General features: G+C 44.3%; 1 protein-coding gene across 1 annotated transcript in view; it reads left to right on the top strand.

Annotated features, from left to right (window-relative positions):
• The window catches only part of COL9A3 (collagen type IX alpha 3 chain), a 32,954-nt gene that overhangs the window by 2,986 nt on the left and 14,653 nt on the right, over positions 1 to 15,315 (top strand). Inside the window, exons 3-15 of the mRNA XM_018073756.1 lie at positions 2,727 to 2,762; positions 3,400 to 3,471; positions 3,723 to 3,776; positions 8,282 to 8,317; positions 8,924 to 8,947; positions 9,438 to 9,491; positions 10,122 to 10,175; positions 10,719 to 10,760; positions 12,305 to 12,361; positions 13,397 to 13,450; positions 13,875 to 13,928; positions 14,436 to 14,489; positions 15,225 to 15,278. Of these exons, the coding sequence (XP_017929245.1) occupies positions 2,727 to 2,762; positions 3,400 to 3,471; positions 3,723 to 3,776; positions 8,282 to 8,317; positions 8,924 to 8,947; positions 9,438 to 9,491; positions 10,122 to 10,175; positions 10,719 to 10,760; positions 12,305 to 12,361; positions 13,397 to 13,450; positions 13,875 to 13,928; positions 14,436 to 14,489; positions 15,225 to 15,278 (645 nt within the window). The remainder of the gene's footprint in view (positions 1 to 2,726; positions 2,763 to 3,399; positions 3,472 to 3,722; positions 3,777 to 8,281; positions 8,318 to 8,923; positions 8,948 to 9,437; positions 9,492 to 10,121; positions 10,176 to 10,718; positions 10,761 to 12,304; positions 12,362 to 13,396; positions 13,451 to 13,874; positions 13,929 to 14,435; positions 14,490 to 15,224; positions 15,279 to 15,315) is intronic.

Below are 15,315 nucleotides of genomic sequence, written 5' to 3' on the forward strand. Positions count from 1 at the left end.
GAGGAATGTTGTCCTAATAAATCAAACAGCTGAGTAAAGTATTTAAGGTGCAAAGTCCTACAGTCCCAGCTTCAGCCTGGGGTTTTGGCTGTGCAGGAATACTCTCACATTTGAACAGTCTTGAACTCCATCCCTCCTATGGATATAGGATGTCAGGTGTCCTGTTCATGTGAGATGGTCTGGCTTCCCAGGGTCAGACACCAGGATGGTTCCTGCTATTCAACAGGACACTGAGTCCTTTCAGGAATTGCATAGAAGAGATAGAGGGCTGCAGCTCTCTGTTGAGCACAGTCACACAGCCTCCCCATTTAAGGGTTGCCCTTTTTTTGTCCATGCCCTCCAAAAAAATGATGGTATATAAAATCCAGCACTGCTCTGCATTTTCCTAGTGCTGCATGGAGAGGATCATGTGGATCTCGAGTGGCAGCATCAAGTGTGCCTCTGCAGAATGAAACCATTATTTTATTTCTTTTCTTTTGGTGATAAGACTTTTTAAAAATTGCAATCAGAAATTTTCTGGACTGTATCTGTGCAGCTTCCCTGAACTCTGTAAGCCACTCCAGCCAGGCCATCTTCACAGATGGCTTTGGATGAATGCAGTGTAGGAAGTGTTGCTGGGTGTCTTTGAGCTGGATGAGTGCTGCTGAGGTGTTCAGCCATCCCTTACCATCAGCTGTGAGCAGTGAGAGATGCAGAACATGCAGCTGAATTATTCAGGATGTTTCCTTGGATGAACCCCATCAGCACAATTTCTCAAAGGTCCTGCTTTCATTCCTTCCTTTCAGTGGGAGCTGCAACACAAAGTGCCTCTGAAATATTTCATAATTGAAGCCTTTAACATGCTTCACATTTCAGACTCAGTAACAAGAAAAATATCTCTCTCCCAAGACGAGAAACAGCATGTTGTGATCAAAGGAATTAGTGGCAAGTTCCTGTGAATTATTTCTGGGGATGTAATTCCCCAAATTGCTAATAAGCAATTGTCACTTTTCAAAAATCAAGGGTTTTTTTTTTTTCTTCCCCTGTTTTCTTTCTCTTGGCTAGACTTGCTGAGAAACAGTAAACTTCCTTCTCTCTCACACAGCACCAGGAGAGCATTTCCTTTTGCTGACAACCCTTGCCTCTAATTCCCAGTGATCTGGCATTAGGGATATAAACACTGAGTAGGCTTTTGATTCAGTTCTCTGGAGTTCTGGTGCTCCTGCAGAGTCCCCACAGGGGTCCACGATGGCAGGATCAAGGTCTGAGATGGTCCCCAACAACCTTTGCTGATGCTGTGACCTTGCTGTGCAGATCTGCCATCACACAGGGAAGAAAAAATTGCAAGGGGCTGGCAACCTCAGGTGATGGAGGAGGGAGTAAACCACCTCTGCTGCCATTTCCAGATGCCCTTTCATTTCAAAAGAAGTGCTCCTTTCATCTCCTCACCAAAGGACCTTCCCCACCTATGATACAGATAACTATATATGGAAAAGCTGTAGGCAAAGGGTAGTGAAGGAGTTGCTTCAGCAAGACAGAGCATAAAGATCCTTCTGTTCAGGGACCCTCTGGTCAGTCCCCCTCTTGAGCAACTCAAGGCAGCCAGTCTGGAAAGATTTACCCACAGACTTCACAGTAAATATAGAAACAGGCTATAAATTCCACAGCTTTGCATCCCGCCTCCTGGCTCCTAATTACCAGGGCCATGGTGGGATGGTGTTATTTCCAGCCTTGCTCTGTTACTAACCACCCATTTTCCATATAGATTTTCTTCTTCCAGGATATCAACATGCCCCTTCCCCTCTGCTTGCCCCGAGCCTCTCACAATGCTCAGTGCACTTATCCTAAAACCAGGAGGGCAGGGTACCATCTAGACTGGGACACAAAGTGATTTTCTGTGGGATGAGTTGGGAAACCAAGCTCCAGTGAAGCTCCTGCTGTTTACAAATGTTTGCTTCTTTTGGGGACTAACAGTAAAATACAGATATCTCATTATTGGGGGTCTGAATGACATTATGACTGATTGAGCTAGAAATTATTAAAGACTTTTAAAATACCATCTCCCAAATACCTTTAATGCTGTTCTTAAAAGTAGCTTTCCATTCGAATAGGGGGAAAAAAAATGAGTGCTTTTGAAATATTTTACAAAAATTGTATTTGATCAAGATTGTGCAATTGGATTAGGTGGAAGTCAGTTGGGGGCTTTGTTCATTTGCTTTTCCTGTCCAGGTTTAGTCATATGAAGAAAATCATTGTAGACAGTTTGTTCATTCTTCACTTTCTGGTAGTCCCCAGCTCCTGGCAGTACCACAGTTTCATACTGTGCCTGGGATACCTGGTGCTTATCCCTGTATCCCTCTGTTTCATCAGGAAGGTGTTTGGAAGCTTTGATAGCCTCCAGCTTCCTCACTGCCCCGCTTGCACACAACCCCAAGTGCAAACAACTTCTGTGTCTGGAAAAAGTTGGAGGTGCTGACACCATTGCAGAGCACTGGTTCTCCCTGGAAGGCTGAGGATGTGGGTTTCACTAAATTTGCTGTTGTGGGTGTGGAAAAGGATATCCAGACTCATCCTGCCTAGGGGGTAGCAGGATTTAGAGCATCAGCTCCATAAGACTGAGAGTGGTAAATCTTGGAATGGGCACAAAGGAAGATTTGAGCTCTGTGACAGCTGGGAAGAACACTGTTGGAAAAAGCCAGCAAAGAGAGTTTCTGCACTAACACTGACATCTTTTCTCTTTCATTTAGGGAGAACCAGGCCCTCCTGGTTTGCCAGGCCCACCAGTAAGTATTTTCTGGTCAATATTGACTTGTTCATCCTTTTGAGAGGGACACAGGGCATGAGCTGACCATTCCTGCCTCACTTTCCTCTTCACCTGCTGCAGAATTACCAGAAGGAGTATGCAAGACTGGGGATGCTCAGCGCTGGTCCAAGGGTCTAACACATTCTCCTACTTCATTGCTAACTGAGGATATAAATGAAATAAAATGAAAATTAAACAAATTAATGAAATAAATAAATGAAATAAAGCATCTGGTGCAGCACCAGTATAATGAAACTGGCACCAAGCCAGGTATACATGGTTATTTTTGGCATTGGTCTGAGTCTGCTTCAGCCCCTCACTCTGCCAAGGGGTGCTCAAAATTGTACCTGGTGGTTTTGGCCACCTGCTACATCCCTTTCTAGCCCCTGCTAAGAACAGCTTATGAGTATGTGGAACTGAGCCATAACACTGAAATGAATTTAGGATTTGGATATGGATTCGTAGCAAGATTCATCTCCTTTCATGGAATTCTTCCATGTTGCACAGTGTAAGATTGACACATCAACAAATGAGCTTCCCTCTTGTAGCCTGTATCAGTACATGCCACATTTCTCTTGCTATTATGTGGAAAATAATTGCCTGTTTATCTGATGTAGGGGCCAAAAGGTGCACCAGGGAAGCCTGGAGCAGCTGGTGAAGCTGGATTGCCTGGACTTCCTGGAGTGGATGTGAGTATTTCATCATCTTCTCTTAGGTCCTTTAAATATTTCACATAGGCACAAGTGTTTTCCTGAAGTGTCTCATCAACTTTTCTGTTTCTGCTGGAGAAGTAAAATTGGTCCTGGATCTACGTATATGTGTTGCATATCAGGAGCAATTTTAAGAGTTGAGGGCACCTCTTGATTGAATTAAGGAGTGTGAGAAGAATTTTGAAACACGTAATTGACACTGTTTTGATTTTTTTATTTTTATTTTACAGGGTTTAACAGGAACTGATGGCCCACCTGGCCCAAATGGGCCTCCAGGAGACCGTGTGAGTACCACATTAGATCCTAAATCTCTTTAAATGAACATTTTTCCTGATTGTACTGATGGTTTTCTCATTCCTATGTAAACTGGGGACATTCAAGTGTTGATTCTGATGTAAACCCTTGCAGAACACTTGGACCTTTGAAATGAAGCCCCAGGTGGCTTTTCATTAGGCAGGGCATGAGACCCATCTTTCTTTCACGTGGCCTTGAACAGGCTTGAGTTGCCTCAGTGTTGGGAGTACCAGTGCAGAACAACTCCAGTGATATTTCAAGTATCCAAAAAGTTTCTTGAAGCAGTCAACAGACTTAATTATGAAGTTTGTCAAAGTGAAGCTAATTTGGCCTTTATTTGCAGTCTGAGTAGGCAGCTCTGTTATGTTTATAATTACTGTTACTGTTGATTAATTATTTAAACTTTTGCCTTTTATTATTTCTGGGGCTGTCCATATGGTTGCATTATTAGTTGCTTGGCCTTAGTGTTCCCCAACCAGCTTAGCAAGAAATAAGAGTTTTTTCAGCTTCCTGCATATTACAGCTCTGCTAAGGGGCACCACAGGGATAGAGAAATGACTGCCAGGGATGCTGCAGATGTCCTTCAGATCATCCACAGTGGGGCCAGAAAGGTTCTTAGGCCTCCTTGTGACATTAAGGACTAAACCTTAATGAGCCACTCAGCACAGACTGTGATCCAGCATGGCTGTTCTCCTGTCTCCCAGCTGGGAAGATGAGGCTTGTATCCACAGCTGGCTTACTGGCCTCTTGAACTCGGGGCTGCAGCGATGGGCTGGGTGCAAATCACAGCACACAGAGGTTAAAAAAGGTGGATTTTGGTAACATGTATATCTCAATAATCTGTTTGTTGCCCCAAGGAGTTGCTCAAAGCACAAAAACCTATGGGCTGTCTCATTCAGTCAAAGGGATCTGTGATACAGGCATGTATGTTTGGAATGTTCTTCTTCCTTTCCCATGTGCAAGGTGCAGTTTGCGTGGCCACTGGGAATGTTGAGTGGCAGGACCCAAATATCTTGGTCACAGCTCCCAGTGTTTTGGTCACAGCTCCCAGTGTCTTGGTCACAGCTCCCAGTGTCTTGGTCACAGCTCCAAGCCTCTGTCCATCACCACCACACTAAATCCCACTCTTTTGCTGTCCCTTGTGCCTGTATTTCTCCCCAGAGATCCGGAGCTGCAAAATCCTGGCCACTCTCAGACGGTCTGTGGCAGGAGTCCAGCACCTTCTGGGAACTGATCCCCGATTTCTAAACCAGAGAAGCTCAGGACCACACACAGTGGGCAGTTCTGTGCCCCTGTTCTGTGCTGGGTGGCTGTGTTTGCCCATGCCCACGTTAGCACACAGCTCCTGGCTCGCAGGGTAATTGAGCAGATAATTTCTGGGCACCAGAACTTCCTCTTCAGCTCTGTGGTGGGAGCACCCAGAGTTGCCCTCGCTCCATGCTCTGGTTTCATGTGCTTTCCCACGTCTTGTAACTCAGTCTGTCGACATGGGGCAAACCTGGGACCTGCCATCATTCATGGCAGCTTTTCAGGGTCAGTGGTCCATCTGGAAAATTGTTTTAATTGGTCTAATAAAAACCTGGAAGAAGGGAAAACCTCTAAAAGCTTTGGCACTCTGAATGGACAGCGTTGTTATCCTGACTTCCTTTTTTTCTCCCTGTCTTTTAGAACATATTTCAGTCTCACACGACTCACTGAAATAAGGTGTCTACTTACTGTTGGGGGCTTGAATTCATGCTTAACAGAGTGATTTTTTTTTTCTAAATAAGCTTATTTTTCTGGGCTGGAGTGTCTGAGAGTGAAGCTGTTTAGGGAAGTGGGCTTGTGGAAGCCAGTTTTCAGTAACACATTATTGCCCAACATTTCCTTTCCTCTCTCTGTCACATGCCATCAGTCCAACAGTGATTCCCATCAGACCAGGGACACAGAGCAGTGCAGGCAGCACACCAAAAGGGTTTTTATCTTCAATATCTCCTGTTGCTCTCAGCATCCATTAGCTTTTCTCATGGTTCTGCTTACAGAGTGATTAGATCAAGCCCACTTGTTTTTCCAATTTTAAAAATCCTTTCTTTTCAGCTGGGAATGAGCTGGGTTCTTGCCTCTGTTCTAGATACTGGTATCCTTCATTGGAAAGTTTTTGAAGGCCATTTTGAAGTTTGTTGCTTTGCACTGTAAGCAATAACAAAAACATACTTGTTAATTCTTATTTATGAATGTCATAATAATCAAGTATTTTCTATGCTCCATAGTTGTGTACTCACGAAGTTTATTATCATAAAGTGAAAATTATGATGATATTGTTTTCTAATCAAAAGAGAAAGAACATTGTTACCAGGAGAACGATTTGAGTCAGACAATGTTATTAAAATTGAGATGTAAATTAGAGTCTCTCCTCTGAACTTGATGCAATTGTATCAACTCAGGGACTTGATGATCTCTAACTGTACCAGGAGTGTTCACTTCTGGATGTTGCACTTTCTACCCTCCAAGATATCAAAATTAGGGAGTTTAAAGTGCCAACATTTGGCATTTTGAGTGCTCTGCCAACCTTTTGGCACATTGGCCAAAGCAGAAAGGGGCGATGCAGCTGGTTTCAGAATTAGGGTGTGAGTCAGGAGGTGCCAGGAATTCAATGTTTTCTTTGCAGGAAGAGATCCCAGCTTGTCCCTTTCAACCATCAGTAGTTGTAGGGACTTTCCAGCCTCAAGATAAAAGTGGATGGAGGACAAGCAGAGTAACCTGCAGCAAGAGAAATGAATGAGCTGACGTTTGCCCTGGTTTGATTTTTATTGGATTACAGTCCCCTGCTCACAAGACCACTCCTAATGAGGCCTTGGGTCCTCTTTCTCCTTAAGCTTAACAAGGCAAAATATTTCTAATCTCCTTTGGTGCGCAGAGCACTGGGAGAGGGCAGATGTCATCCCTGGGATCACAACAAGCAGCAGTGTGTGTTGGGATATTTGCCAGGTCTGCCCATCCACCTTGTTCTCCTCATCCTAGGGGTAGACACCATTTAATTCTGCTTCAGGACATTCTTCTCAAGATGTTTCTGTGCAGCATTTTGAGGATGTTTGGAAAACAGGTTTGGGCTGGCAAGAGGCTGAGGGAGCCTCGTGCTGTCATTGCTGTGTCCCTGGACAAGGAGATGTCCCTGCTTTGTCCCTGCATCCCTCCAGTGCTTTTTTCTTTTTTTTTTTCTTTCCTTTTTTTAAGTTTTTTGAAGGAGTGACCAAATCACTCTGCTCTCACCAGCTGCCTGCCATGGCTTTTTCAAGGAGGGTGTCAGACCTGAGACCATCAGTCAGCAAAACACACCCAGTGTCTCTTGGCTGGGTAAACCCCCCCACTGGAATTTTTGGTTTGTTTTTTATTTTTTTTGTTTGTTTTTTTTTTGTTCTTGTTGGTTTTGTTTGCTTGTTTGTTTTTGTTTGTTTTTATTTGCGGGTTTTGCTTGTTTGTTTTGTTTGGGGTTTTTGTGGGTTTTTTGTTTGGTTGGGTTTGTTTTGTTTTGTTTTGTTCATTTTCACATTTCCATTCACTGGGGGTGGATGAGGAGGTGACTGAGAGCTTATGGGTCAGGATTAAAGAAAAGGGACAGGTTGGACAGGGCTTGGGGCAGCCTGGTCTCATGGAAGGTATCCCTGCCTGTGGCAAGGGGAGGTGAACAAAATAATCTTTAAGGTCCCTTTCAACCCAAACCATTCTGTGATTCTGTTTCAGAATTACTACCTAGAATTAATTTTACAGCCTGGCAGCCAGTTGGCAACTCTGCAATACAACAAAGGGGTTAAGGAGGTCTCTCTGTCTTCTTATCTTTAGCCAAGCAGGAACTTAACAACTTCAAGGGTGACTTAATTCTAGTCTAAGACATAAGATCACCAAGCTCTAGTCAGGCCTAAGAGTAGGAATGCAAATTCAGAAAAGGAGATGGGGGGTTTGCCAAGGAAGCTCATGAAGAAGCAGAAGCTGCCAAATCTTTGCCTTTGCTTGAAGGGAAAATGTATGAATTAATAAAATTCACTAGGATGAGTCCAAATTTTGTGAATAGTTTCAGATATTTTAGTCATGGGACCAACAATATGAATGTGTTATGAATGAGAATATTTCAAATAGATATAATTCAATTTATGAATGTTTAGATGTTCATGGCGACTACTCTGAGGCCAACTGGGACTTCCAAAAGTGTCTCTTTAATCTTTTAGGAGCAAATGGTGAAGAAAGTTGCTGGGGCCAGTTCTGAACATCCGTCACCACTATCTTAAAATGTTCTTTAATCAAGCAATTAATCAGGAATGGCAGAGTCATTATTATCCATAAATTTCTGTCCTTATATTTGTGAATTCAGCTGAGCATCTCCAATTGTGTCCTGTTTCTGCAAGACACTGCTGGAGTCTCCAATCAAAGATTGGTGTCAAGGAGAGCAGGCATTGTTGACCAACCATCTGGAGGTGTCTCTTTTATTCCTGCTAATTTGTATCCTGTTTTATTCCCATAGGGTGCATTAGGACCTGCTGGGCCACCTGGACCAGCTGTAAGTACCTCTCAGAACAGCACAAGTAGTAGAAGTGTGTAATATCATGCCAAAACCATCACCAAGAGAAGATGGGAAGCTTCGTATCCCAGACAAAGGGATCAAAGCCTGAATGAGTGAATATATTATTTCAAGTGTTTAAATATGTATGTATGACCTGTTCTGATAACACAGGGCCTGTTTTTGGTCTCTGAGATGCTATAAAGCAAACCAGCTTGGGATGCAGACTAACATACCAAATGCTGTTGAAATTATTAGGCATTACCTAATGTCTAATAAAAATTAAAAGGAAAAAAAGGAGAAGCAGATAAACTAGAATGTTGTCCTCCTAACTCTCTGTGTCCCACTATCGTGTCCCTGTACATTGCTTTTCTTAGAGATATCTCATAGGTAACAGCAGTGTAAGGGGAATACAAATTATTAGAGGCAACAAAAGGGTTCATCAAGACACGAGCTCTGCTCTGATTGCAAATTATAATAATTAGGGACAGGGGAGTGCTAAGAAAAACTTAAAAGAGAAAAAAAATTAAGCAGCATTTTTGGAGGTTTTCTTCCTGTGTGTTCAGTTTCTAAGTGTTCTTTTACTGTTTTAAATGTTGTTTCCAGGGCAAAGGACTACCAGGACCTCCAGTAAGTAATAGGAATATTTTTTCAAAAAAGAGTTTTAAATTATTGTTTTGGCTTTATTGGATACCCTGAGTGTTACAAACCCACCCCAGGCCTTGGGTCCCTCTCCTGTGCCAGGCAGAGGAATGCAGAGTCCTGCAGGTCACTGGCCTTGTGTGTTTTCTATCCTTGCCCTTAATGTGGGAAAACTGGTAAATACAAGGCACAGCAGCCTTGTAATCACTGGAAGTGTCCAGTTCTGGGGGAGCTTTTGTCTGGTGGGTTTCTGGGGCATTCCAGGGCTGCCCCGTGTCTGAGGGATGCAGACTGGCAGTGCACAGTGGTGCCAGGAGTGTGTTCCATTGATGTTCACTGGAAAGCTGATGGTCTGGGTGCAGGAGGGAGCCCCATGGGGGGACTGGGCAAATGGGTGCAGCCAGACTGTTTGCTGGGCCCTGGGCTTTGGGGTGTCAGGGTCAGCATGGGTGTAAAATCTCTTCTCTCTGTCCAACAGGGGCCTCCAGGACCCAGTGGGCTCCCGGGTGGACATGGATTTCGGGGTCCTTCTGTGAGTTTCTCCTGCCACTTACTCCTCATTTTCTGACTGTGTCACAACCACAGAAGAGTGAGGTTCACTTCTGGTCTCTTACCCCACTCTAAAGTGAGATGCACAAGACACTATGAGCCCCACAAACGCCCACGGGCTGCTGTTCTTGTGTCAGCTTATGCAGGGTCACCCCAGTCAACACTGCAATGACAAGGATGTGCAGCCATATCTTCCTTCACCAACCGGGAGTAAGGACAGAAGAGCAGCCACTGTCACTAGAACAGGGATTAGATACCAGCTGGTGTGTACTTTCAGCATCCTCAAGGAAGCCACTGCACAGAACAGGACTGGTCTGGGTGACCCCGTTCTGCAGAAGCACAGCAGGTTTTTGAGTGCCCACAGCTCCACTGGAGAGGTGCAGAGCCAGTGGAAGCAGGGATATGCCCTTCTGTCCTAATCCCTGTTCTTCCATGTGCATCTGGTGCTCTCCCTGCAGTCACAGAAGCCTCTGCAGAAGGAAAGGTGCAGTTTAGCCCCATTTGAGATATGTTGTCCCCCATTCAAAATACACACTGGTATTTGGTATCCACGATTCACATCTCTTTACATTTCCCTTGAAGGGGAATTCTTATCATCTTTCTCTCTTTTTAGGGACCTTTTGGTCTGCCAGGATTCCCAGGACCTCCTGGACCACCTGGACCTCCTGTAAGTTGAGACTTGCAAATAAATGTGAGAAAAGTTACAGGGGGAGTCTAGAATTTTCTCCTTGCTTCCATAACATGCCCTTTTTATTTGCTGTCATTGCCATGAGCATTCAGCAGCCCATAAACACCCTGCCCCGAGGAGAGCAGTGACTTGCAGCCAGCAAGTCTCTGGTTTGGGTTTGCTGTGGCCTCTCTGGGGGGTTGAACAGTGGGATCTGGAGGTCTTTCCCAAGGAGCTTTCCCCAGGCCAGGAGGAAGTCAGGTACAGCTGCTGCTCTTTAATTGCTGCCTTCATCACCTAAGGCTGAAGGCTTTTAACCAAGCCCAGCTGTGCATCTCCAGAGGATGGTTACACCCCTGATGTGTCTGTTTTGGGGGACTGGTGCAGCTCATAATGCTCCAGGTTCAGGCTGTAGGTGGGTCTGGATATGTGCCTTATGCTGATCCAGCTGAGCTGGGTCTGTAAAGTGCATTTCCTAGGAATTGTGTTTCTACCTGGTATTTGTCTTGTTGTATTTAAAATCCCACACTTCCTGAATTGCAGGGTCTTCCAGGCACCCTTCCCGACGGCGGTGGGGACCTTCAGGTAGGTTTATTTTATGTAGCATGAAAATATGTTTTGGTTTAATCCTTGATGTGACTTTTGGTTGTCATACTTGGATGAGTCTCAGACCATTTAACACAGATTTAGACCTGCAGATGTGGGTCTAAATTACCTCACCACAGAATGCACCAGAGTGGTGTGTGTATTTACAAGATTTAAATGTTTTTTCAGGGAGGTAGATACGCACTGGAATAGGTTTCCCAAAGAAACTGTGGCTGCCCCATCCCTGGAATCGTTCAAGGCCAGGTTGGACAGGGCTTGGGGCAACCTGGGCTAGTGGAAGGTGTCCTTGCCCATGGCAGGGAGGGGTAGAAGGAGATGAACTTTAAGGTCCCTTTCAACCCAAACCATTCTGATTCTAGTGCTGATTTTTTTTCCTTGATCTTTGCCTTCCAAAATGCACATTTTGCATACATCCTTCATTTACAGAACAACTTCAGCATTTGGTAAATGACAACAGCTTTTCATGAATGTTTCTAGTCCTGCTTTGCCACAGAAAAGGTTGTGTGTGTGGCACTGTTTATTTCCATGGATGGTGGCACCAGGTTCCTATGGGCATATGCTTTGGTCAGGCTTCTTTCCTTAGGAGAAAGCCTTGATTCCTTTCTTTCAGGGGAATGAAAGGAGTGTTGAGCCCATGAGCAATGGGAGTGACATTTGCAGATTTCACAGCTGTTGTTGTGATAGCTTCTTTGGTTTTCTAATTGATGTGCCCCCAAAAAAGCTCAGAGTCAGTTCAGACTGCCTTATGGCACATCACGTGGAAGTTAATAGAAAATGATGCTACTTCTGCAAGTTTAATTTAAGTTACTCTGTGGAATATACTAGAAAATAAAATTTCTGCTACTGAGGTGTTGCCTGAGGTTTTATTAAAAGGAAAAAAAACCAACAAACAAATAAAAGAAAGGCTGTGGAAGAAAATCTCATTCCCTATTTATGAAGTTTTTAGAGTATGGCCCTTTTCTCCATTAAATTTCCATGTATGTTCTGATTTATTCCCAGTCAGAGTTCCCACCAGGGGCTCATCCACCCCTAAACATCTGCAGATACCAGCTTATAGGTATTGGAGTTATTTTTCTATTGGTCCCCTTCCAATAAACTCTAATACTTGTCATTTTTTCACTTAGGGAGTTGGCTGAAGGAAGTCAATAGAGGTCAATCCATGCAGAGGATTAAATATGTTCCTAATGATTTACAAGGGACCAATCCAGATTCACTGGGGAACTCAGATTCTTCAGCATTTTTGACTGTGGATACTGTGAACTTTCAGAATGTCTCACAGCCCATGCTCAAAGTGAAGCAGTCCATTCATAAATTGTTATTTTACGGGTTGCTGGGGGTTGAGACCTCTAGGACCCCTTTCCGTAGGGAAATGCTGGTCAATACATGATGCTGTGATTCCATCAGATTTAGTGGATTTAGAGCCCAAACCCACACGACCTTTTCACCTCTCCCTAGTGATGAAAGCAGCCTCCCTGGATGTGCTGTGTGTGTTTGCTGAACCACATTGTTTCTGTTCCTTGCAGTGCCCAGCTCTGTGCCCACCGGGTCCCCCAGGGCCCCCAGGAATGCCAGGGTTCAAGGTAAGGAAACACCACCTGCACAAGGATCTGTGCAGATCTTACTGGAGCAAAACATAGCTTATATAATTAAATACAATTTAATTGTTGTTTTTATAGCCAGTGTACCACGAGGCAGCTTTTTGTTTGTGTTGTTGGGCTCTGGTACATAAATTCAAGGTTTCAACCCTCAGGAAATCTCCCTCAGCAGTCAAACATCTCCTCTGTCCTCTCTTCACATGGAGTCTGTGCAGTGGGTTACACTCCTGAATTGAGACAAAGTAATAAGTGACTCCAGTTCTTTCAGCAGGATTTAGAAGTTGGCAAGGAGTGGGACAACTCCTGGGAAATCTTCTCAATTCCTCTTGAACTGACCTTTCTTGGGTCTGTTTGGTCTCTGCACTGAGTCATAAATATCATTACAAGTACACAATATTTAGGGCATAATTACTCAAAATTCATAGCTCATGAAATGGAAAAGCCTGAGAAGCTCTCCAGTTATGATGCAAATGATGCACAGGACCTTATTTGTGGTGAGGAATAAAATCTGCCATGCCTGAAGTTAGTCTGGATGTCTCCCACAATGATAGGAAGGGAGCCAAGATGCAAATTAAATCAGAGTTTTATATAAAAGATTTCAGTGAGACTTGTATTTCTTTGCAAGCTTGATGATGGAGATATTAAAGATGACTTAAAAAAGGAGGTTACAGATGCAGAATGGGGTTTTCAGAAGTGACTCAGCCCCATTTTCAAAGGTGATGGGAACTGAGTCCTGCTTCCTGATCTGTATTTGAGAATTGCATCCGGAGACCTATGGCCTGCAAGTCACTTTGGAAAACCAAATCTGGGTGTTTCCTGAAACTACATCAAAACTGGTACCTAACACAGGAATGGTACATGGATAGCCACCCCCAGAAGTGATCTCTGTACACACCTATAGATTATTTTCCCCATAACTTCTTCATGTTATGGGGATTTAGATCTTACAGCTGTCTCACAAAATTTAAATTTTGAAACAAGATCTATTGGGATGTGAATAATCATAATTCTTATTTCTAGGGACATACTGGTCACAAAGGGGAACCTGGTGAAATAGGAAAACAAGGAGAGAAGGTAAGCTTAGATTTAAAAGGGATGGGGGAAGATTTTTCTCTTTAAAAGCTCCATAATAAGTGATTTTTCAAGAAGACAGGGAGAAATAAGGCAACTGGCTGAACAAGGAGAAGTTACTATGACTGAAGTGTGTTGACTTCCATTGCTGTGCCTGTAGGACCACGTGCTACCTCTCCAGGAAAATTCACCTTCCCAATGATCATCATGTTAGGATCAGTTTGAGTTGACACCTGTTGTTTCCCATGCAGGGATGTCAGCTCATGGAAAGCCCTGCATTAATCACTTGGATAAATTCCTGACTGATCCAAATGTTCTTGCATGTAGAAGAAATTGCCTATAATTCTGAAGAGAAATCTGGGAGGGAGGTCCCTGGCTGTGTGTTGAGCCTCTCTCTCCTCTTTTCTAATTGATTTTTCTCTCCCAGGGTAACCCTGGCCCTCCCGGTCCTCCAGGCATTCCAGGCAGTGTTGGCCTGCAGGTAACACCTCCTCTTCTGACCAGTTCTCATGACCTTTTCACTGTGGAACTCGATGGAGCCATCAGTCACCTTGGTTACACAAACAGCTCTTGCCTCTGCAGAGTTACAGATGTGAAAACTGATGCTGGTGAAAAAACAAATCGTGCTGTTTCACTGAGCTTTAATTTAGGTGCTGCTTTTGGTACCTCACCTTGGATGAGAGCTGGGTTCCTGGCAGAGCCCTGGACACCTTTTTGGTGGACCTGAGCTCTGGGCTGGCTTGAGAGCCTGGGAGGTGGACTGGAGAGCACGGGGATGCTGAATGCCCCACATGGGCTGTCAGCACAGTGTCACTGCTCAGGGGTTGTCACCAAAAGGGTGTCCTGTTTGTGCATCAGAAAGTTGAGCTTTCTGCTGTTCCTCACTATTTCTGAATGTTTTCTGTGTTGAGGAGTTTTTACCTCGTGCTGTTCTGCCCTTTTGTGTTGAACAGTGGTTGAGTTTTAACTGATTTGCTTTCTTAATTAGGGCCCGAGGGGACTAAGAGGCCTCCCTGGTCCAATGGGTCCAGCTGGTGACAGAGTAAGAAAAACCTTCTGTTTTTTTCCCCTCCAGCACCAGTTTGTCTTGTAAGAGGTGCCATTTGCACTTATCCTTACTGAATTCCACTGGGAAACTTGTACAGGTATAAAGTGTGGGCTGTGCACCCCCCCACCAGAACAACCTTCCAAAGTCAGGAGAATCCACATTTCCAGGGAACTGGCGGGGTCAGAGCCAGCCACATTGAAATATTCCAACCAGAAGGACAAAGTGCTGTCCCCACAAGGCTGACAATGCTAAAGAATCTTGCAGAATAAAAAAAAAAAGAGAGGAAGGTTTCATTTCACTTTTTGTTCTGTCTCTTTACAAGAAAAAGCCAAAGAAACACTGATGGACAAAGACTTTCAGGACATGAGAAGTCTCCTCAGTGAGAACAGGGTTAATCTCCAGCTCTTCATGGCTTTGGACTCTTGTCGTGGTCCCTTGACCAGCAGCCTGAATGGTTTTGAATTTGATGAAGACATGCATTTATTTAGGAATAAGTGTGTTACCAAGAGAGCAAGGCCATGAATGGTATCAGTGTATCAGAGAGATAAAGGTGGGGAGATCCAGAGTTAAAACCTGTTGTTCAGAGGGGGATCTTTTGCAAGTCTGTTCTGCAAACGAGGAGGAAATACGGGGTGTCTTTGTGTTTTGTCAGGCTGAGGTACAAGGTGGGGATACTGTTACTTCGTCCTCTGCCAACCACAGCATTATAGTGATGTCTGTTCTTTGCAGGGTGACATTGGTTTCAGAGGCCCACCTGGAATCCCAGGACCTCCAGGGAAAGCTGTATGTATCCACTTCCCAGGCTCTCTACGGCTCTGAC

This window comes from Manacus vitellinus, unplaced genomic scaffold (genome assembly GCF_001715985.3).
Source record: "Manacus vitellinus isolate BGI_N305 unplaced genomic scaffold, ASM171598v3 scaffold_26_pilon, whole genome shotgun sequence".
Classification (NCBI taxonomy): Eukaryota; Metazoa; Chordata; class Aves; order Passeriformes; family Pipridae; genus Manacus; species Manacus vitellinus.